At 50.9% G+C, this 23,177-nt stretch overlaps 1 protein-coding gene and 1 long non-coding RNA gene across 6 annotated transcripts in view; one reads left to right on the top strand and one right to left on the bottom strand.

Annotated features, from left to right (window-relative positions):
• Window positions 1–23,177, top strand: part of ECE1 (endothelin converting enzyme 1) — a 113,742-nt gene that overhangs the window by 71,705 nt on the left and 18,860 nt on the right. For all 4 annotated transcript variants that reach the window (XM_045475997.1, XM_045475999.1, XM_045475998.1 and 1 more), the window contains 6 exons: window positions 9,633–9,754; window positions 11,452–11,598; window positions 12,691–12,756; window positions 13,793–13,984; window positions 19,905–20,047; window positions 21,318–21,432. In XM_045475997.1, the coding sequence (XP_045331953.1) occupies window positions 9,633–9,754; window positions 11,452–11,598; window positions 12,691–12,756; window positions 13,793–13,984; window positions 19,905–20,047; window positions 21,318–21,432 (785 nt within the window). The remainder of the gene's footprint in view (window positions 1–9,632; window positions 9,755–11,451; window positions 11,599–12,690; window positions 12,757–13,792; window positions 13,985–19,904; window positions 20,048–21,317; window positions 21,433–23,177) is intronic.
• LOC123597336 lies at window positions 331–6,421 on the bottom strand. Of its 2 annotated transcripts, XR_006712087.1 has the most exons (3): window positions 6,351–6,421; window positions 5,685–5,901; window positions 331–541 (listed from the first exon to the last, which is right to left on the bottom strand). It is a non-coding gene; the product is annotated as an uncharacterized LOC123597336 (long non-coding RNA). The 2 variants fall into 2 exon arrangements; XR_006712086.1 differs by lacking the exon at window positions 6,351–6,421 and having other exon boundaries at window positions 5,685–6,128.

The raw sequence follows: 23,177 nt of genomic DNA, 5'->3' as shown, positions 1-23,177 counted from the left end.
GTCTCAAAAATAAATAAAAACATTTAAAAACAAAAAACAAAAACCTGCTTCCTCCGCGAGGCCTTCTGTGGCTACCAAAGGGCCTCTCTGAGTTTGAGCTACAATTGTGCTCTATGTGCCTGTCATATTTACTGTATTTTATAAGATTAATGCATGCAAAATTAATGCCTGGTTTTTGTAACAATTTGAGCAACCCGTATTCCACAAGGAATTTGTGGTCTCCCTTCTTTCTACCCCAGCGCCAGTCTGCCTGAGAAATAGAGACAGAATCATTCCATCAGTATTAAATTTGTCCATGTCAGTGACTTGGCAATTAATCGTGTCGCCCCGTGATATGTCTTGCACTTTTATTTTGGTTCGTTTTCCCGGTAGCTGCTGTCTAGCTTTGTTGCATCTTCCCATGCGTATTGGAAACTCTGTGGACAAGCTGTGTCCAACACGCTCTCCATCTGCAGCAGCGTGCCCGTCTTTCACGTTCTGAGGACGGGAGTGGGTGTCCGGGACTTCTCCAGGCTGGCTGGACTGCTTCGGTGCTGCCAACCTGGAGGAAAGGGAAGGAACGCAGAGAGAGCTTACGTCCCTGACCTCAGCCACTCGCTTGTGGGACCTCAGGCACATTACTCAACCTCTTGCCTATAAATTGGGTGTGATAGTAATAACACCCGTTGGTGGAAACTGTTAGGACCAGATGCACACTCACAGCCACACCCACACAGAGAGGAAGCAGTTCGTTTTCTCAGGATGGCTTAAGAATGCTTGGGTTCAAATGCCAACGCATCGCATATAAGCTTTGCCTCCCTAGACAAGTTCCTTCCTCTCCCTGGGCCTCACTCTCTTTCCCCGTGAAATGGGGGGATAGTATCACCTCAGGCTGTCAGCGTGGTGATGAGTAGAGCTCGGCCGGGACTTGGCCTGCAGTAGATACCAGTCGTGGTAATGGTCTCATCATTCACTATTGTTCTTCTGCAGAAAAAGATGCTTCGTTTATCTGCTCCCGCACTTCTGCTCACAGGATGGGGGCCTGTGACGGCCTGAACCGAGTCTGTGGTTTTATCTAAAACAAGTGCAGATCTTGCCCTGATGTGGAGTCCCACATGCTCCTGGCCAGATGGTCTTTCTGCAGCACAGGGACCACAGAACCAAAGAATTCCCAGGAACCCCCATCTCTGCAGCCCACCCAGCTGCTGGAGATCGGTTTCCTCCCTGGGAGCGGTATGGGAGAGGGTGTTCCAATAAAAACTTACAGAGGAAGAAGTGGGCCGATTAAATGGTGTGCTATCTTTCCTCTTTGAGACTTTGGGGAAGTGACTGAGGGAGTTTCTGGAACTCAGGGTCCCTAGAAGGAAGTACCCAGGCAATTGGGGGGCCTGTTGTCTGGCCCTGGGCTGCCAAATGATTTTCATACCGTGGGGGCCCTGGAAGTGCCGCCATATTCAAACATGGCCTCCATCTCCATCCTGGGAGCTATACTGTTGAGCAGCTAGGCTGCTCCCATGGAACCTTCTTCTGGAAAGTAAGCGCAAGCAGGGATGTCTCTGAGGAGTCCAAGGTTTTCCTCATGAGAAAACTAAATGTGGCTCATTTCACTCTGAACCAAAGCCTCCTCCCTCAGGCTGTTGTGATCGGTACCTTTCTTTGCAGAGCTCCCAGAATATTCCATCATTCATTCCTTCGTTCAGCAGTTAATATGTTATACACCAGCTATGTGCCAGACATCACTAGGTGCAGGGATTGTGTAAGGAATAAGACAGCCCTTTCTTATGGAACTTAGGTTGCAGCAAGGAAGACAGTAAACAGTAAACAAATAAACAAGTAAATAAGGAATGTTGTGAAGCATTGGGGCTCTGAAACCAATCACGTAGGACGCAGGGCCATGAAGGTAAGAGGCCACTGTCACTACACCAGCCAAGGAGGGATGGGCTTTCAGAATAGGGACATTTGAACCGAAACTTGAATCAATCATGAGAGAATGGACCACGTGGATGTGAGGAGAAGATTATTCCAGGCAGGACAGTGAGCACAGTGGTCCTGGGGCAGGGATCTGGGAGCAAGAGGGAGAGGGGCTGGAGACAGACCAGGGGGTGGAGACCCCCATCAAGGGCAGTGTTTCTCAACCTTTTTTCATCAATTGCCCCCTCCCTAAAAGGTTTTTTTCTGCTGGAAGCGTCCGACTTCAGCTCAGGTCATGATCTCACAGTTCGTGAGTTTGAGCCCCATGTCGGGCTCTGTGCTGACAGCTTGGAGCCTGGAGCCTGCTTTGGATTCTGGGTCTCCTTCCCTCTCTGCCCCTCCCCTGCTCGTGCTCTGTCTCTGTCTCTCAAAAATGAATAAATGTCAAAAAAATTTTTTTAATATTTTTTCTGCTTTATTTTTTTTAGTTCAATTTCTTTAAAGAGATAAACTAAAACAGCTCATGCATTTCTCCCATCACCCCACCCACCAACTCTGGCAACCACTTACCTGCTCTCTAGATCTACGAGCTTGGTTTTTAAAATATATATTATATACAATATATTTTTTTAATTTGTCTTTGTCTAACTTCCTTCACTTAGCATAATATCCTTGAGTTTCATCCATGTCATCACAAATGGCAAGATTTCCTTCTTTTTTACGAATGAATAATATTCCTGGTGTGTGTGTGTATGTGTGTGTCTACCACATTTTCTTTATCCATTCATCCATCAGTGGGCACTTAGGTTGTCTCGATATCTTGGCTATTGTAAATAATGCTGCAGTGAACGTGGGGTGCATATGTTTTTGAGCTAGTGTTTTTGCTGACTTAGGGTACATATCCAGAAGTAGAATCGCTGGGTCATAGGGTAGTTCTATTTTTAATTTTTTGAGGAACCTCCATACTGTTTTCCACAGCGGCTGCACCAATTTATATTCCCACCAACGGTGCATGAGGGTTTCCTTTTCTCCACATCCTCACCAACACTTGTTATTTGTCTTTTCGATACTAGTCATTCTGACAGGTATGAGGTGGTCTCTCCTTGTGGTTTTGGTTTGCATTTCCTGATGATGAGTCATGTTGAACACCTTTTCATGTGTCTGTCGGCCATCTGTATGTCTTCTTTGGAAAAATGTCTGTTTATGTCTCCTGTCCATTTTTTAAAATGTATTTATTTTTGAGACAGAGAGAGAAAGAAAATGAGTAGGGGAGGGACAGAGAGAGAGAGGGAATCCCGGGCACAGAGCCTGACACAGGACTCGAACCCACGGACTGTGAGATCATGAACCGTGAGCCAAAACCAAGAGTGTGATGCTCAGCAAACCGAGCCACCCAGCCACCCCTCTTCTGTCCATTTTTTAATAAGATAATAATTATTATTTTTTTTTGCTGTTGAATTGTATGAGTTTTTTATATATTTTGGATATAAGCCCCTTATCAGATGTGTGATTTGTACATATTTCCTCCCATTTAGTAGGTTGCCTTTTTCATTTTGTGGATGGTTTCCTCTGCTGTGCCCATACTGTCTTCATTAATCGGGGAAATCAGGAAGCATGATGCCTCCAGCTTTTTTCTCCTTTCTTAAGATTACTCTGGGGGAGCCTGGGTGGCTCAGTCGGTTAAGCATCCAACGCTTGATCTCAGCTCAGGTCTTGATCTCAGGGTCATGATTTCAAGCCCCATGTGGAGCCTACTTTAAAAAAAAAAAAAAAAAAAAAAAAGATTACTCTGGGTATTTCAGGGTCTTTCATGGTTCCATATAGATTTTAGGATTATTTGTTCTGTCTCTGTAAAAAATGCCGTTGGAATTCTGATAAGGATTGCATTGAATCTGTACATTGCTTCTGGTAGTATGGACAGCATAACAGTATTAATTCTTCCAGTCTATAAACACAGAATGTCTTTCCATTTAAGCGTCTTCTCCAATTTCTTTCACCAATATCTTGTCGTTTTCAATATACAGCTCTTTCAACTTCTTGGTTAAATTTATTCCTACATATTTTATTCTTTTTGATGTAATTGTAAATGGGACTGTTTTCTTAATTTCTCTTTTTGATAGTTCATTATTAGTGTAGTATAGAATATACAACAGGGACACCTGGGCGGCTCATTCGGTTAAACGTTTGATGATTTCGGCTCAGGTCATGATCTCATGGTTCATGAGTTCGAGCCCTAAATCAGGCTCTGCACTAATAAGGCAGTGCCTGCTTGGGATTCTCTGTCTCCCTCTCTCTGCCCCTCCTCCACTTGCTCTCTCTCTCTCTCTCTCTCTCTAATAAACTTAAAAAAAAAAAAGAAAAAATATAACAGACTTTTGCGTATTGATGTTGTATCTTGCAACTTTATTGGATTTGTTTATTAGTTCTGACAGGTTTTTGATGGGGTCTTTAGGGTTTTCTGTATGTAATATCACGTTCTCTGCATTATAGCAACAGTGTTACTTCTTCCATTCCCTTTCTTTTTCAAAATTAAAAGACATTTATTCTCTCATTCACCATATTCACAGAACAAAAGATTTATAACTTGTGTTTAACTTGATAGATTTAAGTATTTCTTCCTTTCCAATTCAGATGCCTTTTATTTCTTTTTCTTAGCTAATTGTTCTGACTACAGCTTTCAGTGCTACGTTGAATAGAAGTGGCAAGAGTGGGCATCCTAGTCTTTACCTGATCTTAGAGGAAAAGCTTTCACCAGTGAGTATGAGGTTAGCTGTGGGCCTTTATTATGTGGAGGCACATTCCCTCTATACTTTGTTGACAGTTTTTATCATAAATGGATATTGAATTTTGTCAAATGCTTTTTCTGCATCTGTTGAGATGATATAATTTTTATCCTTCATTGTGGACATTGAACCATCCTTGCATCCCTGGAATAAATGCGACTTGCTTGTGGTGTATGATCCTTTTAATGTTTTATTGAGTTCTGTTTGCTCCTATTTTGTTGAGGATTTTTGTGTCTATGTTCATCAGGAATGTTGGCCTATAATTTTCTTTTCTTGGGGCATCTTCAGTTTGGGTATCAGGGTAATGCTGGCCTTGCGAAGTAAGTTTGGAAGAGTCATCTCTTCTGTCTTTTGGAAGAGTTTGAGAAAGATTGGTCCCTTAATTCTTTGTTGAATGTTTGGTGGAACTCACCGGTGAAGCTGTCTGGTCCTAGACTTTTGTTTGTTGGGAGGTTTTTGATTACTGATTCAATCTCCTTACCAGTAATTGGTCTGTTCAGATTTTCTGTTTCATCATGATTCAGTCTTGGTAGGCTGTGTATTTCTAAGAATTTATCCATTTCGTCCATGAAGTCCAGTAAGAATATAAGAGATACTGCTACTTACAGTTTATGTACTATATGTACACGTGAAAGCGTAAGATATTTCTGCTCCCTAAGAGCTAATTCTCTCCCCCTTCGGGGGCAGTATTGTCCCTGTTGAGAATGCACGACATAGGGCCTTATAGGCAGTTTTAAGGGATTTGTGTGCTCCAGAGTATATTTGAATTCAGAGTCGTTCAAGACACTAGCTCTATAATGTCCACACCCGGGGTTCCACCTCAGCATCTACTAGACCATCTCCAGCTAAAAATGTTGGAAACCGAACTGCTTATCCCCCTCCCCATCGCTCGACCCCTTGCTCAGGTCAAGGAAATGCAGTGGCATCTGAGACTCCTCTTTCTCTCATACTCCAACTGCTTCTCGCCCCTTCTCTGCTGTCGCCCCAGCCCAAGCCCGCACCATCATTTACCTCGTCTGTTGCAGTGGCCTGCCACCTGGCCGTCTTGCTTCACCTCTGTTTCCCCAGTGCCTTCCAGGTCATAGGTGCCCCACGGGAGAGGATGAAAGAGAGGAGAGGGGAGAGGGTGCTGAGGGTTGTCCCAGTGGGCTCCATGAACCAGAGGGAGGCAGGGGGAGCCATGGAGGAGCTGGACCTTCTCCCAGAGCTCCTGCCCCAGCCGGTGTCACTGTGGGAATACAAGGGATGTGAATGCCGATTCCTGGTGAGGCCTGTGCCCCTGGCCCTTCCTGCCACACCTACCTCATTTCCTGCCTGTGCCAGTCTCCATCAGGCACTGACCTCATCGCCCTCTCGGCGCCCAGATATGGCATCCTTCCTCATCAGACAGACACTGGGCTCCGTTCTCCCAGCAAATACTGCTGGGGGCTACTCTGTGCCCTCCTCTGAGTTCAGGTGAGGAAACGGACAAGTAGGACAAACTAGTGGGTGAAGCGGCCCAAGCACAGGCCCCTGTGTCCCCGCCACATTGAGCTCAGCCTTCAGCCCAGAGTTCAGGCAAGGGGTTCCCTGGGGCCTCCCCCGCCATCCTTTCTCAGGGCCTCCTGTCCTCATAGCGTTTGCCCTCCGTGCGGTCAGATGCTTTGTGATCATCTCATTGCTGTCTGTCTCACCTACCAGCCTACAGGCCTTCTGTGGACAGACGCGTATCCGCGTGGTCTGCTGCACTCTCCCCCGAGCCCGGCAGCTACCAAACCATAGGAACTCAATAAACATTTGTGAAAAAACAAGTGAATATGAGATCCAGGGTGTGGAGCTCAGAGGAAGGAAGTTTGAACTCATTAGGGGCAGCCTCTCAGCGAAGGAGAGCGGGAGGGTGTGTGTGCCTGAAGGATACATTCTGACCGCCTGGCGATAATGCAGAGAAAGATGGGCACCTGGAACTCTCTAGAATGAGCACAGCCAGGCTGTTCCTCTGGAGCCTTTCTTTGGGCCTCTTATCTCAGTGGCCTTGGTGCAGCAGGGGAGGGAGATGCCAGGCCCTCTCATTGGCCAGAGTACACAGAGCACACTCCCCCATCACCGACCCTGGCATTTCAGGGTCACGGCCAGAGCCACATATGGAAGATGAGACGCTACTTTCGGGCTCTGGCAAGCAATGATGATTCTTTTGCTTTCCCTTCTAACAGCCCAGCTGCTGGGAGGCATTGTCATAGAAACAAGGCTTCTGGGGGGGGGGGTTGGAAACCCCCCTTTTGCTTTCCCCGAAGTTCTGCTTCCTGAGTCTGAGGAGCAGGGAGAGGTCCAGCTCTCCCCATTTCTGCCCTCCCCTCCGGAAGGCTTCCTTTCATGCCCGAGAAGGGAATAGGGACACGCAGGTGTTTCTAGGCTTCAGCGGCATTGCAGGCTGTGGCTTCCAGGGCTGTGTGGACCCTCCACAGCCCCTCGTCACTCAGGCTCCTGGACCACTGTCTCTCTCAGGGTTCTGTCTCTGCATCTGCCTTCAGACTAGCTCAGGCTGGTCCCATGCCTTCTTCAGGGCCATCCCCTGACTTCAGCAAGATGGGGGTTGATGCTCTCTGACCAGAGAAAACCGTGGTGCTGGTTATGGTAAGAATTGGGGGGAGGGCAGGTGGGCTTTTGCAACAGGGCTGGGAGAGCTAAAGTGACCCACGCTGAAAGTCAAGTCAGGAGCTGACAGGTGCCCCCTGCACCACAGGCCACTCCAAATGGATATCTTTTCTCTAGATAGCATGCCCTTGTGCGCCTCTCGTGTTTCCCCAAACTCTCCAATTCCGTCCAAACCCAAGGCTCTTTCCCCTCATTTCTACCTGGTGAATAACTTCTTACCTTTAAAAGAACCAGCTCAGGGAGCCTGGCTGGCTTAGTCCGTGGAGCATACAACACCTGATCTAGGGGTTGTCAGTTCGAGCCCCACAGTGGGTCTAGAGCCTACTAAAAAACATTTTTTTAATATTTTTTTATTGTTTTTTACACTTACTGATTTTTTGAGAGACAGAGCACAAGTTGAGGAGGGGCAGAGAGAGGAGACACAGGATCCGAAGCAGGCTCCAGGCTCCGAGCTGTCAGCACAGAGCCCGACACGGGGCTCGAAATCACAAACCGTGAGATCATGACCTGAGCTGAAGTTGGACGCTTAACCGACTGAGCCACCCAGGTGCCCCTAAAAAATATTTTTAATAAAAAATAAATGAAAGAACTGGCTTAGAGCTAGAGTCCCCCTGACCCCACCTCACTCCACCAAAGGGTGTGAATTTTCTTTGGGCTCCATAGCCATTTGCATTAACCAAAGCACCTCCGTGTCTCCCGGTCATTTCTTTGCTTGGCTGTGTTCACTACTAGACCATGAACTCCCTGGAGGCAGAGACTACCTGGGTCTTATTCGTGTCTGTAAAACTGGAGCCAAGCCCAGTGCCTGGCACTCAATAGGTGCTCCATGTTGGGCCCTTCACGAAAGAACGTCTCCAGAGAGCCTCCATAGGAAAGATGGCCTCCGGGAGAGGCCTTGAAGGCTGTAGGATTTTGACAGTGTCCCATACAGGAGGGCCAGGGGGACATTTTTCTTCGTGTGTTTTCTTGTCTGTTATCTGTGTCGTCATACTAGAAAGGAAGAAGCACTGGGACGGGGACATTGTCTTTTGTGTCCCCGAAGCTTGTGCAGTACCTAGCACAGAGTGAGCATCTAGCATCTCTTTAGTGGATGAGTGGATAAGGATCTGCCAGAAAAGTCTTCATGGAGGAGGTGGGGTTTGGGGGAGTCTTTGAAGGAAGCAAGAGAAGGAGTTTCTGGGTCTAGGAGAAGTGAATTTGAAATGAGGAAAGGTACGGGGCGCCTGGGTGGCTCCATCGTTTGAGCGTCCGACTTCAGCTCAGGTCATGATCTCATGATCCGTGAGTTCGAGCCCCGCGTTGGGCTCTGTGCTGACAGCTCGGAGCCTGGAGCCTGCTTCGGATTCTGTGTCTCCCTCTCTCTCTGACCCTCCCCCATTCATGCTCTCTCTCTGTCTCAAAAATAAATAAACATTAAAAAAAAAAAAAAAAGAAATGAGGAAAGGTGACTGTGGAGCAGTGAGGAAGGGGTTCCCCAGGGAGGCAGCAAAGTGGACAGACAGAATTGAGGGGGTCAGGGACCCAGGCGTTATCTGGAGCAGGGCTCTGAGATGAAGGCTCAGGCATGGGAGCTCTGGCAGGTAGTAGGTCCTTCATGGCCTGAACAGCAGGACGTGGTCACCTTCCCTGGGTATAAGCAGGCCCCTGCCCTGTGCTGGTGCACGTACAGGAGTGTGGCCCTCAGCAGGCAGCTCCTGGACCGGGACACTGAGGACAGGGAGAGGGGGACCAAGGTCTCCCAGGTGTCCCGTGTAAGAATAGAGGTGCTGACTGTTGAGTTAGGAAGAGACACGGCAAAAGCACTCTGTGTGAACTGTAAATCTGATGAACAGCCTGGACCCTCAGGGGAGAAAGGGAGAAGGAAACTCCTAGGGAATGAGGCCTTGGAAGCTTCCATTCAGCTCCAGGCTTTATCCCAAGAGAAGTCATCTGGGATCTGAAAACCAAGACAGGCCTCTGTCCCACACACCAGGCAGGGGTGTCTGGGCCACGTGTTAGCCAGCAGGGAAAACAGGGTGTCCTTCTGGGTGGCCCATGCTGCCAGCCTAGGGACATGTCTGCGAACCTGCCAGGTTCCTGCAGACAGGGAGACACATGGTATGCTTTTCTTATTTGCACTCAGCAAAAATTAGGAAGCACCTCATTTCCCAGGATCTGCCCAGGGGCAGTCATATACCCGCTGTGACTGAGTCTTTGTGGCTACCTGACAGGGAGAAGTCCTAGATCTTTTTATAGCTGAGAACACCGAGGCTCTGAGAAGGACTCCCTCAGTGCTACCCACTGAGCAACTGAAGGCGTGTTGCAAACTGCTATCCCTTGTCATTCCAGAAAATTCCACAGCCAGTGTGAGCGAGGCAGAAAGGAAGGCCCAAGTATACTACCGTGCATGTATGAATGAAACCAGGATCGAGGAGCTTAAGGCCAAGCCTCTGATGGAGCTGATTGAGAAGGTGAGTTCTTGGAGCAGGCTCTCATGGATCTCCTCCAGCCTGAGCCACCTGCCTCCGCCCCTCTGGCTGCCACCCCAGCTCTCAGGTACCACTGGGGCCTGGCGACCTCACATCTCCAACCACTGCACCCAGCTGGACTGTAGAACCTGTCGGGGCTGAGTGTGTCTGAGTGTGTGTGTGTGTGTGTGTGTGTGTGTGTGTGTGTGTGCACGTGCTCATGTGTACGCATGCGTCTCTGTGGGTGGGAATATCTGTATTTGTGTCAGGGTACGCGTCAGCACCTGTTGTGGATATGTGCCACACGTATGTATGCCTCTCTGCATCTGTGTGTGGGATGGGAGCCATATTTATAGAAAAAGCATTTCTCTACCTTGTTGCTTCCCTTTCCGCAGAGGGTGTTTTTGTGAAGAGGGGTATGTTCCAGAAGGACCAACTGAAAGTCTCAGATCTGAAGCAGAACCCCCTCCCCCCCGCCCCAGGGCACCTGGGTGGCTCAGTTGGTTGAGCGTCTGACTCTTGATTTCCGCTCGGGTCGTGATCCCAGGTAGTGGGCTCAAGCGTGAAACCTGCTTAAGATTCTCTCCCTCTGCCCCTCTCCCCACTCTCTTTGTCTCTCTTAAAAAAAAAGAAGAACCCTCTCCTCCCCCCTGAGGAGGGCCCCAGTTACCCCAGGCCTCCCATTCTCTCACGGGGGAGGACTCTTTCTTGCTGGGCACCTCCCAGTCAGCCTTGGATGGACTCTGCAGGAGCTGCCTATGACTGGCCAGGCTGCCTGACACCCACAGAGGGTGGCCATGGATGTTTCCCAGCTGTCTCGTGCTCCCTCAGGGCCCCGCCTCCTGGCTTGGCTCTGAGAAGTCATTGTAGCAGGATGGGGAGCTGTGGACACCAGAGACCAGACAGTCCTCCCCTCTGGCACTGGTCCCACATGCCAGTGTGTGCCAAGCCAGAGACACCGAGGAGATTACAAAATCCCATCTCCGGGGCACCTGGCTGGCTCAGTTGGTAGAGCATGCGACTCTTGATCTCGGGGTCGTGAGTTTGAGCCCTGTGTTGGGTATAGAGTCTACTTGAAAACAAAACTCCCGGAGGCACCTGGGTGGCTCAGTCGGTTAGGCATCTGACCTCAGCTCAGGTCATGGTCTCACGGTTCATGAGTTTGAGCCCCACGTCGGGCTCTGCACTGACAGTATGGAGCCTGCCTGGGATTCTCTCGCTCATGCTCTAAATAAATAAATAAATAAATAAATAAATAAATAAATAAACAAGTAAACTTAAAAAAAAAGAGTCCAAGCTCTGAGAGACACTAGAGACCATGGCTTTATCAACCTTTTTAAAAATACGGAGACTTTTTTTTTTCCATAGTCACAATTGAATTTTGTGCACAAGTGAATCCACATGAGTCAGTATTCAAAAAGTGGACAGGCTGTGGGAGAAGTCTCCTTTCCATCCCCATCCCCAAGAGAGCAGCTGCCACGTGGATTCATTCTCGCTCATTTAGGGCAAATCTCGTTCCACCCAGCGTCTCCTGTTGCTGGTCAGACGCTCGACGAAGACCATCCCTTTCATTTGCTCTTGAGGCTCAGAGAGGTCAGATGACTGCTCCGGGTCACAGACCAAGTCCGTGGCAGGAGCAGAATTCACACCCGGGTCTCCTGCCGCCTCTTCACCTCCCCCTTCCCTCTCTCTGCCCGCAGCTAGGGGGGTGGAACATCACAGGTCCCTGGGACAAGGACAACTTCCAGGACACCCTGCAGGTGGTCACCTCCCACTACCGCACGTCTCCCTTCTTCTCTGTCTACGTCAGTGCCGACTCCAAGAATTCCAACAGCAACGTGATCCAGGTGAGCTGGCCTGGGTCCCCAGGAAGACAAATGGGCATGTTTTGCATTTAACCTGTTCTGAGTTTTGCAAGCGCCAGAGTAGGGGCAGACTTGCCCTGGGCGACAGGCCTCTGGTTTCTGAGGCTGGATTATTTCTGGAGACTCTGAACCGTGAGATTTTTGTCGGCAACAAGTCACGAAAGAGCAGGCTGCCGTCCTCGGGTAGGTGGGGTCAGTGCAGCACAGACGGGTCTCCGGGGTTCTGATCGGTCACCGTGGGCCTCCAGAGTGATGCCAACTCCTGGACACAGCTAAAGCCACCTCCCGGTTCCCTCACCTCAGCCTCCGCCCTTTGTGGCTCTGCTTGGAATGGCTTGGAGTCCCTCTCTTCCTGCCGGAGCCTGCCCTGGACTTTGTATCGGCACCCCCAGGGAAGCCCCGGCCCTGATCTGCCCACCCTCAGATGAGGAAGCGAGGAGCCCGGGCTGGGGGCCGTGAAGGCCGAGTTCCTATCCAGTTCTGCCTCTCACTCAGCATGTGACCTCGGGCAAGTGCCTCAACCGCTCTGAGCTGCAGTTTCCTTCTCAATCAAACGAATTGTAACAACACCTCCTCTAGGCTCTGAGAGTTGCTGTCAGGAACTGACCCTCCCCTACCTGCCAGACCCTCAGCACGTCCTCCCCTGGCTCTCTCCTTTGAGTCCTCATTCCAGCTCTGAGGGCTAGGTATTATTTCCCCTATTTTCCATGCGAAGAACTAAGGACCAGAAAGGTTCAGTGACTTGACTAAGGCTACAGGGGTCTTAACCACTGCACCGTCTTGGGAAGTGTTTAATTAAGTAGAAGCGCCATGCCAAGCCTAAGAGGTGTTTAGAGGGAGGGTGGCTCTAGCCCTTCGGAAGGGCCCAGAATCCCCGTGTCCGGGCAGCTATGCAGCCAGACATGTGTCTGTTCCCACGCCGGCTGGCCCCACCTCAGAGGGGTCCTCCGCTACCAGCTCCTGCTCTGGCTGGGACCCAGGCCGGTCCTGTGTTGCCATGTGCCAGCTGTCCCCACAGCAGGTGGTGTGTATGTGCGACAGGAGACCCCCTCTCACTCCTGCCTTTCTCTCCAGGTGGACCAGTCTGGCCTGGGCTTACCCTCAAGGGACTATTACCTGAACAAAACTGAAAACGAGAAGGTGAGTGTGCTTCCTCAGAGAGAGTGGCTCCCAGCCCACACCCTGTGACGTTTTACCCTCTCAGTGTCCCCTCCACATCACACCTGTGCGGGTCTTTGAAGCTGGAGTTGCACTGACGAATCAGTTATCTGATGGATTATAGGCAGTCCCTGGCAGAAACAGACTGGCTGTTTCCCATTCAGGCATCGTGGGCACAATAGGCAGGGGATGGACAGGTGTCTTTTGTCCCCACTGTAGAGCAAGACAGCAGTAATGGCCATGGCCATCTGTGGGTGCTAAGCCTCTTATATACTCACCTCTTCCCCCCACCCCCCCCCCCCAGTAACCCCACAGATACAGAACGTCTCTGAACTTCATTCATCTCATCTGCCATGTGGGTATTATTTTTACCTTGCCTTTTATAGAGGAGAGAGCAAGGCCCAGGGATGCTAAGTGACCCACCCAAGGTCACATAGGGGTGAGGCTGAGATTCACATCCAGACCTGCTAACTCCAAAACCCATGCCTCTCATGATGTCCCGGAGAAACCTCGTCTGTGGTTCATGTCTCCATTCATCCTGCCCACTTGTATTGGGCGTGCGCCTACCAAGTGCCTGATGCTGGGGGGAGAGTGGGGACTGAGACAGTCATGGTCCCCGCTTAGAGTCTAGCAGGGGAGGCAGACGTTAATGAACTAACCACCCAGTTGGAGGCATGATGACAAATTGTGATAGCTCAAGGGTGAGCTGAGAAAGTCGAACACGGGAACCTAATGCGGATCTGGGGACATGGTAGAGGAGGGCAGCTCAGAAAAAGCGTGTTGTAAGAACTGAAGGATGGTCTGTGGGTAGCTTTCCCGTGATGGGCGTCCGAGCGGGAGTGTGGGTGGGGAACAGCAGGGACCCCCGCCCACTCGAACACCTGAGGGCTTCGTGCCGAGTTCCGTGGGCAGCCGGTCTGCAGACTTCCCGCACTGGGCTGGCCCTGCCCCACCCGCCACCCGTGTCCAGCGTGCAGCAGGTGACACGACTGATAGACTGCGGGTGCTGGGCCCACAGGTGCTGACGGGATACCTGAACTACATGGTCCAGCTGGGGAAGCTTCTGGGTGGAGGGGACGAGGCCACCATCCGGCCCCAGATGCAACAGATTCTGGACTTTGAGACGGCACTGGCCAACATCACCATCCCCCAGGAGAAGCGCCGGGACGAGGAGCTCATCTACCACAAAGTGACAGCTGCCGAATTGCAGGTAACGTGAGCTCCGGTTGACGTGGAGCCCGGGGCAGGCGCAGGGCTTCAGGACGTAGGGTGCTGGGCTGGAGCTTTAAGACCCGCTTCATCAGGTCCCCAGAACAACCCTAAGGAGCAAGGATGGTTGTCGCCCCAGTTCACAGATGGGAAAACTGAGGCTCAGAGAGGCTAAGTTATCTGCTGAAGGCCACATAGCTTTTCTGTAACAACAGCATTTACCTGGGGAGGCTCTGTGGTCATGACGATAATAGCTCACACTGATTGGGCATTTCCATGCTCAAGCCCCAGTCACATCGAGCCTGGTGTATATACAGCAAACAATAGACCTGAGAGGTGGGTTCTGTAGTCACTTCTCCCTTTTCCAAGCCAGGAGGTTAAGTGACATGTTCAAGGCCCTGAGGCTCCCTAAGTGCCAGGGGAGCTGGACATTGGACTCACGCGTGGCTCATGGCATCTCTGTTCTTGACCACGATCCCTGGCAACCTCCTGGAGGTGAGAGGGGGTTTCTCTCTGTCACCGGGTGTAACCCATTGGAAAGCAAGTGGCCCCTCTGCTGAAGGCTGCCCCTGGTGGCTCCTTGAGGCTTGCAGGTGGTGAGTTGACTGCCAGTTCCGTCTTCCCAGTTCACCATGTGTTGGCGTCTGGCTTTATCCCAGGTCCCCAGGGTCGCAGAGGAATCAGCAAGGTGGCCTTGGCCAGTCTTCCTGTTTCCTGCCATTGCCTAGGAAGCCTCGGTGAGGCCTGCTTCTCCGCTGGGGAGGGTGACTAGGCCACTGTGTAGGGGTTCCACCGAGATGTCTCCTCCCTCCTTGTCTACCTTGACCAGCCAGGTCCCGCCCACCCACTGGAGTTGGCTCGTGCACTCTCCTTTCAGAAAGAACACCTCGGTCCCTACCCTTTTTCACCCTCCATTCCTTGCTCTGACAGTTATAGGGCCACCATCAGGGCCTTGCTCTGGAGGTTCTTCCAGGGTAGAGAGGAACACCAACCAGGAAGCAGTCCCAGACTCACTGCTGAGTGCTCTGGGTGAAAGAAGGAGGGCGCTAGGACCCGAGGAGGGGGAAGTCAGGGAAGGTGAGTGGGATGTGCGGGCGAGAGGAGCACCAGGCTGACAGGGTGTCCCAGGTGGAGAGACAGCCCAGGCAAAGCTGGGGATGAAGGTGAGAGAGTCTCTTCTGGGTGCCAACTGCCCTTCGGGTCCCCGGAGGAGCTGGCATCAGGGTGAGTGGTGTGCGTGGGTTGTTACAGAGATCAGCAGCCTGTGTTGGGGACCATCTGGCACCGTGTTGCCACTGTGAGGCCCGGAGGTCAACGGAGATGCTGTCTGTGCAGTGTGATTTGGTTTGCTCCAGCTGTCCACTTCTCAACGCAAGAAGGGCCCCAGCAGCAGCCCAGTCCCCCCCCCCCCCCGGTGGCCATAATGCCAACCGACCACCCCCAGGGAGGCAGAGGAGACACAGTCGCCCTGAGCACATCTGCCCCAGCGTGGCTTCCGGGCTCTATCCCAGGGCACCTTATAACATTGCTTTTGCTCTGATCTTCGAGCAAGACAGGAAAGGCTTTTCCTCCCCCGCTGCTGCAGAGCCCTCCAGGTAGGGCAGGACTTTAGCAGAGGTACAGGCCCTGGGCTTGAAGTCAGAAGACTGCTCTGGCCCAGCCCCACTAGGAGCTGTGTGACCTTGGGCAAGTCACAAGACCCCCATGTGAGCCTTTGTTTCCTTCCTCACTCATTCACACCGGCTTTATTCCAGAACACAAGAGACAAATGAGAGGCAGCCACTGTCCCCATAAGGTGCACTCGTTCTTTAGTCACAGAGTTCTTTGAGAACAAGTTGAAAACTCTGGAGTGTCTCCCAGGGGAACAGGGCATGTGTGCATATTAAAAAATTATGTCTAGCATTTAAAGATTAAGCCCTGGACCCCTGAAACCTAGTATCCTCCAAAAGAATCTCTTCCTGGCCTGCCCACAGGGTTTAAGAGGATGAGATGAAGCAAAGGATGAGATTTCATTTTGTAAGCTCATGTGCACAATTCAAATGTACTGTAGTAATCGTTATTCGTGTCATTCCTTTGTTGTTGATGATGCGAGCCCACGTCTCTAACACTAAACCAATTTGATTTATTCCAGCCTTGGACAGAGAATGCCTTGCTATTCCCTGGTAGCTGGAAATTTGGTTTTCTTCCTACACCCCAGGTGACTCAGGGAAAGGTGTGCCAGCCTTCACAGTATGTGTCCAGGCTAACCCCACCAGAATAGAGTGGTTCCAGGCCAGCCCCCATCAGAGTCTGAATTCAGAGCCACGAATCAGACATCCTTCTGTTCCTTCTCTGGGGGCCTGAGGCCCTTCTCACTCCTTTCTAAGACCTTCCATATCAGAAGTTGTTTGAGGGGTGCCTGGGTGGCTCAGTTGGTTAAGCGTCCGACTCTTGGTTTCAGCTCAGGTTGTGATCTCACAGTTGCATGAATTCAAGCCCCGCACCGGGCTCTGCGCTAACAGCATGAAGCCTTCTTGGGATTCTGTCTCTCTCCCTCTCTCTGCCCCTCCCCTGCTCGCTCTCTCTCTCTCTCTCTCTCAAAATAAATAAACTTAAAAATTAAAAACAAGAAAAAGTTGTTTGAGCATGAGTCCTGTCCTCTGCTCTAAATTCTCCAGCTGAGATCATGTCTGATAGCATCTTCCTTTTCTCTCTTATTTTGCAAGCCTACTTGAGCTGGCTGGTTGGTGACCAGCAGTACTCTTTGGCTGCAGGTTTGGAAAATAGAGCTGACTGGTGTGCCCCAAAGGATTTGAGTCACAAGTGGAATGTCCCAGTCAGTTAAAACAGCCGTCTCTATGGAGACAGATCTAGGCACACATGTTTAAGTTAGGCGTTCACTAAAGCAAGATTGAAAATGTGAAAATTCTGTTCAACACACACCTTATCTGGGGTTATGGGAATTTGCCTGCACGGAGCACCTGCTCTCCCTGACGAAACAGACGTGTGTCAAGTGCACAGGGGTTTATCACTACCTGATGTCTGTACCCTGATTAGAATGTTCCAGTCGCCTGCAGTTTGTGAAGCTCTCGTTCATTGTGTAAACAATGACATTTTGTAAACCTGGTGAATTTCCCAGGCGTCTTTGCCAACAGATCATGCAGGCAGGTGTCTCTAAGCGTTGAGCCCTATTTGACCGTCTCACCTGGACACCTCCCAGTTTTGCAGCCACAGAAATTGTTAAAGAGAAGCCCCAGAGGTTACCTGCCTAGGGGATTCTTGCCAGAGAGAAAGAGTTAATGGACAAGCTAGGGGGAAAGGCAGCTCAGGTTTAAAGAGCAGGCCATCCCCACGAGGTACAGAGCAGCCAACCACGGTGAGGTGGGGGGGGGGGGTGCAGAATGTTGTCCCCATTTTATTTGTATTTATAATTGTGTTGGGGGGGGCCCATTTTAGAGAAAAGCTACAGAACGGCTTGAGGTCCCAGAACAAGTTCATGGTGAGGACTCTGATCCATGTCGGCAGGGATGTGCGGGAGCCCGCTGGGCACGCCTCTTTGGAATCCTGTCTAGGGCATCTCTGACAAAAACCACCACAGGTAGTTTGCGGTAGGTCCTGATGCCACTATGAATTGCCTCCCTGCCCCCCAAGAGCTGGCACAACCGCTGCCTGTGGGAGCTGCCCTCTTCTGTCCTCGGAGGTCCTTATTCCTCAAGAGCTGAGTTGCCCTTTGAAACCGGACAGACGAGGGAGCCTAGATTTTAGACCTGCAGAGTCGCTAGCTAACTACGTGAACTCAGAAAGGTCACCTTAGCTCATCTGCAAAGTCAGCATCTGTTAAGGGGAGGGCTTTACGACGGTTTTCTGACTGAGGGTATCGTAGGTAGTTACCAACAGGTTATAGGTTCATCTGATGTTGTAGATTGATCTTACATTGTACATCATTGACTGATCTTACCATATGAAGGCCGATTGTAATGTGTCTCTTGCAGCCTTTCTCTTCAGTTCTGCCCTTTTGCAAGGGAACAGAGAACAGAATTTATAATCCTTCAAGCCCAGGCCCACGTTTGGGAGACCTTGAGAATGATTACAATAGTTAATATCGATTGAGTGCTTGTTAAGTGCTGGCTACCATTCTCTGTGACTGACACATATCATATAACACAGTATATGTTTGCATCTTGTAAAATTACAGGGCGAAAAAGTAAGAACAACAGGTCGTGTGGGAGAAATAGGACTTAGAGAGTTCCAGGGCCCTGCAGTTTATGAAGCTCTCATTAATCGTATAAACAACTCCAATTAGATTCAAAAGTTGTGCCACTTGAAAGACATCACGCTAAGTGAAACAAACCAGTCACAGAGACAAATACTGTATGGTTCCACTTACACGAGGTAGCGGGAGCCGCCAAATTCATAGAGACAAAAAGTAGAATAATGGTTACTGGGGGCCCAGTAGGGAGGGAACTAGGGGGGATTCTTGTTTAATAGGTGCAGAGTTTCAGTTTTGCAAGATGGAATCTGGAGATGGACGGTGACGGTACTTAATGTCGCTGAACTGCATGCTTAAAAATGGTTTCGATGGTAAACTTCATGTTTGTGTATTTTACCACAGTTAAACCCAGAAGTTGTGCAAGTTTGTAACCAAAACAATAACTGGAACCTGGAGAGAGCTCAGCATGCCTGGAGGCTGCCTGGCGGGCAGTGGAGGAAGGCTGCTGTGGACACATAGACCGTGCAGGCAGATGGGCTCTGCGCAGTGGGGCTGCTGCCGCTAGGCGGGCTGAGAGCAGGCTACCTGCTCGAAGCTGGGAGTTACTCGAAGCCGGAGTGCAGAGGGAGCTCTGGCATCGGCCGTCGTTTTAAATGATCTTACGGGCACCTGGGTGGCTCAGTTGGTCAAGCATCTGACTCCTGGTTTAGGTTCAGGTCATGATCCCAGGGTTGCAAGGTGGAGGCCCGTGTCGGGCTCTGTGCTGAGGGTGGAGCCTGCTTAGGATTGTCTCTCTCTCTCTCTCTCTCCCACCCCCCGGCCTCTCTCCCCAGCTCATGCTCTCTCTCTCTCTCTCTGTCTCTCTCTCTAAAAAATAAAAATAAATAATAAAAAATAAATGATCGTAAAATAGAGCTGACCAGCCAGCCTCCTGTGCATCAGCAGAGCTGGGGGCTTTTCCTTTCTCACTGGAGGTTGTCAGTCTAAGCTTATTTTTTCAGATCCCATGCCCAAGAAAAATCACCTGTGGCCCAAAGCATTTGCACATTATACTGCTATCATTCTCGAATTTACCGGTCATATAGACTAATCACCTAGTAATTGGTATTATGGAAGTGCATGTTGAATGGAACAGACAGCATTAACCTGTTTAATCCTTACACTAACCCCATGGCGTGAGTTCTGTTATGATGAGGAGATCCCTTTTCAGACGAGACCCCGAGGCACAGAGTGGTTCATCCACTTACTCAAGGTTACACAGCTAGTAAGTAAGAGAGCTGGAATACAAACCCAGGCGGTTTGGCTCTGGATGCTAAAACAGCTTTCCGTTATAGGCCCGTCTGGGCTCAGTTTCTTCATCGATACACTGGGGACAGTGGCGCCTCCCACCGAGGCCTCTCATGAGGTCCCGCTGAGAGAAGACATGTGAGTCGCTTGCAGTGGTACCTGGCACAGGAGGGGCTTGCAGAATGGTAGCTACTGCTGCTGTCACTGTGTCCCCTTTATTCCGTCCCAGCTCTGTTTCAAGTTGAAGTTGGTGTTTGGCTCCTTAGAATTCTGTCGAGAGCATCTCTGACAAAAGCCAGAGACCTCAGTTCGACATCTGCACAGGGCGCTGTCCGTGCCCAGCTCTTCGGAGGCATGGTGCCGCCTTCCTCGGAAGAGCACCCTGGAGCCTTGGGCGTGGAGGAGAAACAGCCCAGCCAGAGTCACACGGTCTCTTCCCTTCCAGGCCTTGGCACCAGCCATCAACTGGCTGCCCTTTCTCAACACCATCTTCTACCCCGTGGAGATCAATGAGTCCGAGCCTGTTGTTGTCTACGACAAGGAGTACCTGGGGCAGGTCTCCACCCTCATCAACAACACGGACAAATGGTAAGGGACGGCCAGGCAGCCCTTGGGGTCACACCCTCCCGCTGCCGCTGCTGTCCTCTTCTCCCGCCAGATAGGTGTGGCCAGCGGGTGACAGACTGACTCAGGAGCGTGGGCCCTGGGGAGAGGCAGCCCTTCAAATCCCAGCCCCTCCCCCCACCAGCTCTGTACCCTTGGGCAAGTTTCTCGCCCTCTCCTGGTTCATGCTCCCCATCATAAAATGGGGCTGGAAACAGCACCTACCTGGTAGGGATGCCAGAGCCGAGTGAGAGTATGACTTGGAATGGGGCTCAGTGAATGTTCGCTCATATTTGTAGCTAATACTTCTGATTTTTTTTAATTTTAAAGATTTTTTGGAGAGGTTTTTGAAAACTACAGAAAAAATAGAAAAAACTTAAACTTACCCAAACACTGCTGTTGATTCTATGGGGTGTGTGTGTGTGTGTGCGCGCGCACGTGTGTGAGGGAGAGAGAGGTGAATTTTCTAATACGTGGTTCCTTTTTTCCCCATTGTTGTGACCACATGTGTAATCTGCTTTTCTCTTGACCTTTGTCAAGAGCATTTTCCCCATGTTATCCCGCACTCTCTGTGGACCTCATTCTTCACGGCTGCACAGTATTCCACCAAGTATACATAGGATTATTTGCTCAACCCTTCCCCTATTGTCAGACATTTAGGTTGGTTCCAGTTTGAGGGTAGATGCTCACTGTTGTGAACATCTCTTTGTACCAAGGTGGCTTCTTTGCAAAGGTGACAACAGCCACAGAGGATTCTCTGTGCCCTGAGGGAGGGGGCAGTGAGCTCTTTCATGCAGACCGTGGCGGGGCTGGCCAGAGCTTCCTTTCCTGCCCCTCCTATTCTTAGGGCCCCTTTCCTGACGCTGGCCCTCTGGCCAGGACATCTCCAAGCTGGGGACATGGCAGCCTCCTCCCTGCTCCAGCCCAGCAGTGCACAGCATCCAGGGGGCATCTCCATGCTGCCCTTCCACGGCTTCCAGACAAAAAGCAGCTATGCAACAAGCGTGTATTGAGGACATGTGATGTACAAATCACCTCACTAGGCACTGAGGGGTTTTCAAAAGAGGACCCAGGCTCTGCCTTGAAGAGCTGACATTCCCTGTTAGTGAGCAGTAACCTGCCAGACTGGGGCAGGTCGGGGAAAGAGCCTGCTAGCCGAAGGCCGGTTCTGAGCGCCCCCTAAAGGTCAGTGGGGGGAAGTGCTGTGATGCTCTCAGCTCTGGGCCCTTCTGAGCGGTCTGATCTCTTGCCCCAGCCTGCTCAACAACTACATGATCTGGAACCTGGTGCGGAAGACAAGTTCCTTCCTTGATCAGCGCTTTCAGGACGCCGACGAGAAGTTCATGGAAGTCATGTATGGGACCAAGAAGGTGAGCCTCTGTGACTGCATTCCTATGCACGTGCTGAGTACCTACTGTGTGCCAGGCCCTGGGTTGGAGGCTCTTGTGACCTTAGTGTCCTCTAGGGCCGTGGAACTCATGAGGGAGGATCTAAGCTAGCTGGGGATGGACAGAAGCTTCCAGAAGGAGATGATTACATCCAATCTTAAAGGGTAAAGAGGAATCTTAGAGAGTTAGCTACTTTATGGCAAAAGGTGGCTTCTGTTTTCTTCCTTCCAACTCCTTCTCGATGCTGGTGATAATAAACACTTTCCTGTAACTCCAGTGATCTTAATATCCCTATGAGGTGGGTGTGATCATCATCCCCATTTTATACAGGGGACCTCCAGTAATACTGCTGCTTCTCCATAAACATAAAACACTCAGTGCAGCACCTGGTTCATGGTAAGTCCGCACATGTGTTCACTGCTGTCATGCTCCCTGGCCCCGAGGGCCCGTTCTTCCAGAGGTCCCAGGGCTCCAGGACCCTCACTCCTCCCCTCTCAGGGCCCCAGACACTTCCACTTTTTCCCCAAGGAGGTCACCCTCTCATTCATGTAGCCCACAGACATGTATTCATAGGACATGAGTCCCTTGTGGGAACACAGAGACAAGTGAGGTGGCATCTGTGCCCCAAGAGCCCACATCGTGAGGTCCTCATATGTGCTGATGGGACGCACACCAAGTCAGGGCCCCAGGGAGGTGCCCCAGCCATAGACCAATAGAGGGCGAGGTGCTAAGCTTGCCCAGTGCACCCACCCAGGACAGCAGCTAGCAAGACCCCAGGGGATGAGCAGAGCTGGCTCCGGCCGCCCTGCCCCCATGGCCCTTCCTAGAGTCCAGTGTAGTGGACAGAGCCGGATAAGGGCTGGCAGAAAATGATGGGATGTGGGTGCTGGCCTCCGGTCCTAGAGTTCATCCTGGGAAGAGTTCTCCTTTTCTTTACCCTCCCCATACATACCCACCTCTGGCAGGAAGGGGACGGAAGGAGAGGGTGGCTGGGAACAGGCCCTGCTCCTGACAAGAGGGGCCTCTGAGGGCCTCAGCCATGAGAGCCACGTGGCCCTGCAGAGAAGGACCAGGGGAAGGATTGGCTGCTTTGCTCAGCTGACCCGCCTTCCTGCTCCACCTGTACCTACCTTGGACCGGCCCTGGGTGAGCCCTGGGTCACAGACATGACGAGACATGGACTCTGTCCCCTGGAGCACTTGGCTTCCCACGGGACTTTATTCAGGAAAGGTCTGACCAGGACTGGGGATGGTAGTTACAGAGATGCCTGTGTGTGGGGATCATGTACCTGCATCATTGCTTACCCACTGGGTACAGATGAGGAAACAGGCTCTAGGTGGTGAAGGGTTTCCCAAGTCACCCAGCAAGGAGGCAGCCAAACTCCAATTCAAACCCAGCTCTGGATGACGGTGACATCTTGGCACTTACAGCCACTCACTAATGCTAACGATGATCATCATCATAATAAAAGACATCATTACTAGATGTTGCCTTTTGTAGGCATTATGTCACCAAGTTCCTATAACAGCTCTGTATGTTCGGAACTATTATCATCAGCCCATTTTATAGATAAAGAAACTGAGGCTCCATGAGGGGAAAGGACGATTCAAAGTCCCACAGCTCATTAGTGGCGAGTGGGTTCTCAAACCTAGCACAGTTGATTCCACAGCCCCCACCCGAACTCTGCTCCACTCAGCCTCTGCTCTGCAGAAGCCAGAAGTCAAAAT

The sequence above is a fragment of the Leopardus geoffroyi genome, chromosome C1, assembly GCF_018350155.1.
Source record: "Leopardus geoffroyi isolate Oge1 chromosome C1, O.geoffroyi_Oge1_pat1.0, whole genome shotgun sequence".
NCBI classification, from domain to species: domain Eukaryota; kingdom Metazoa; phylum Chordata; class Mammalia; order Carnivora; family Felidae; genus Leopardus; species Leopardus geoffroyi.
The sequence above is the reverse complement of the archived record's forward strand: the minus strand, read 5'-3'. Positions and strand labels throughout refer to the sequence as shown.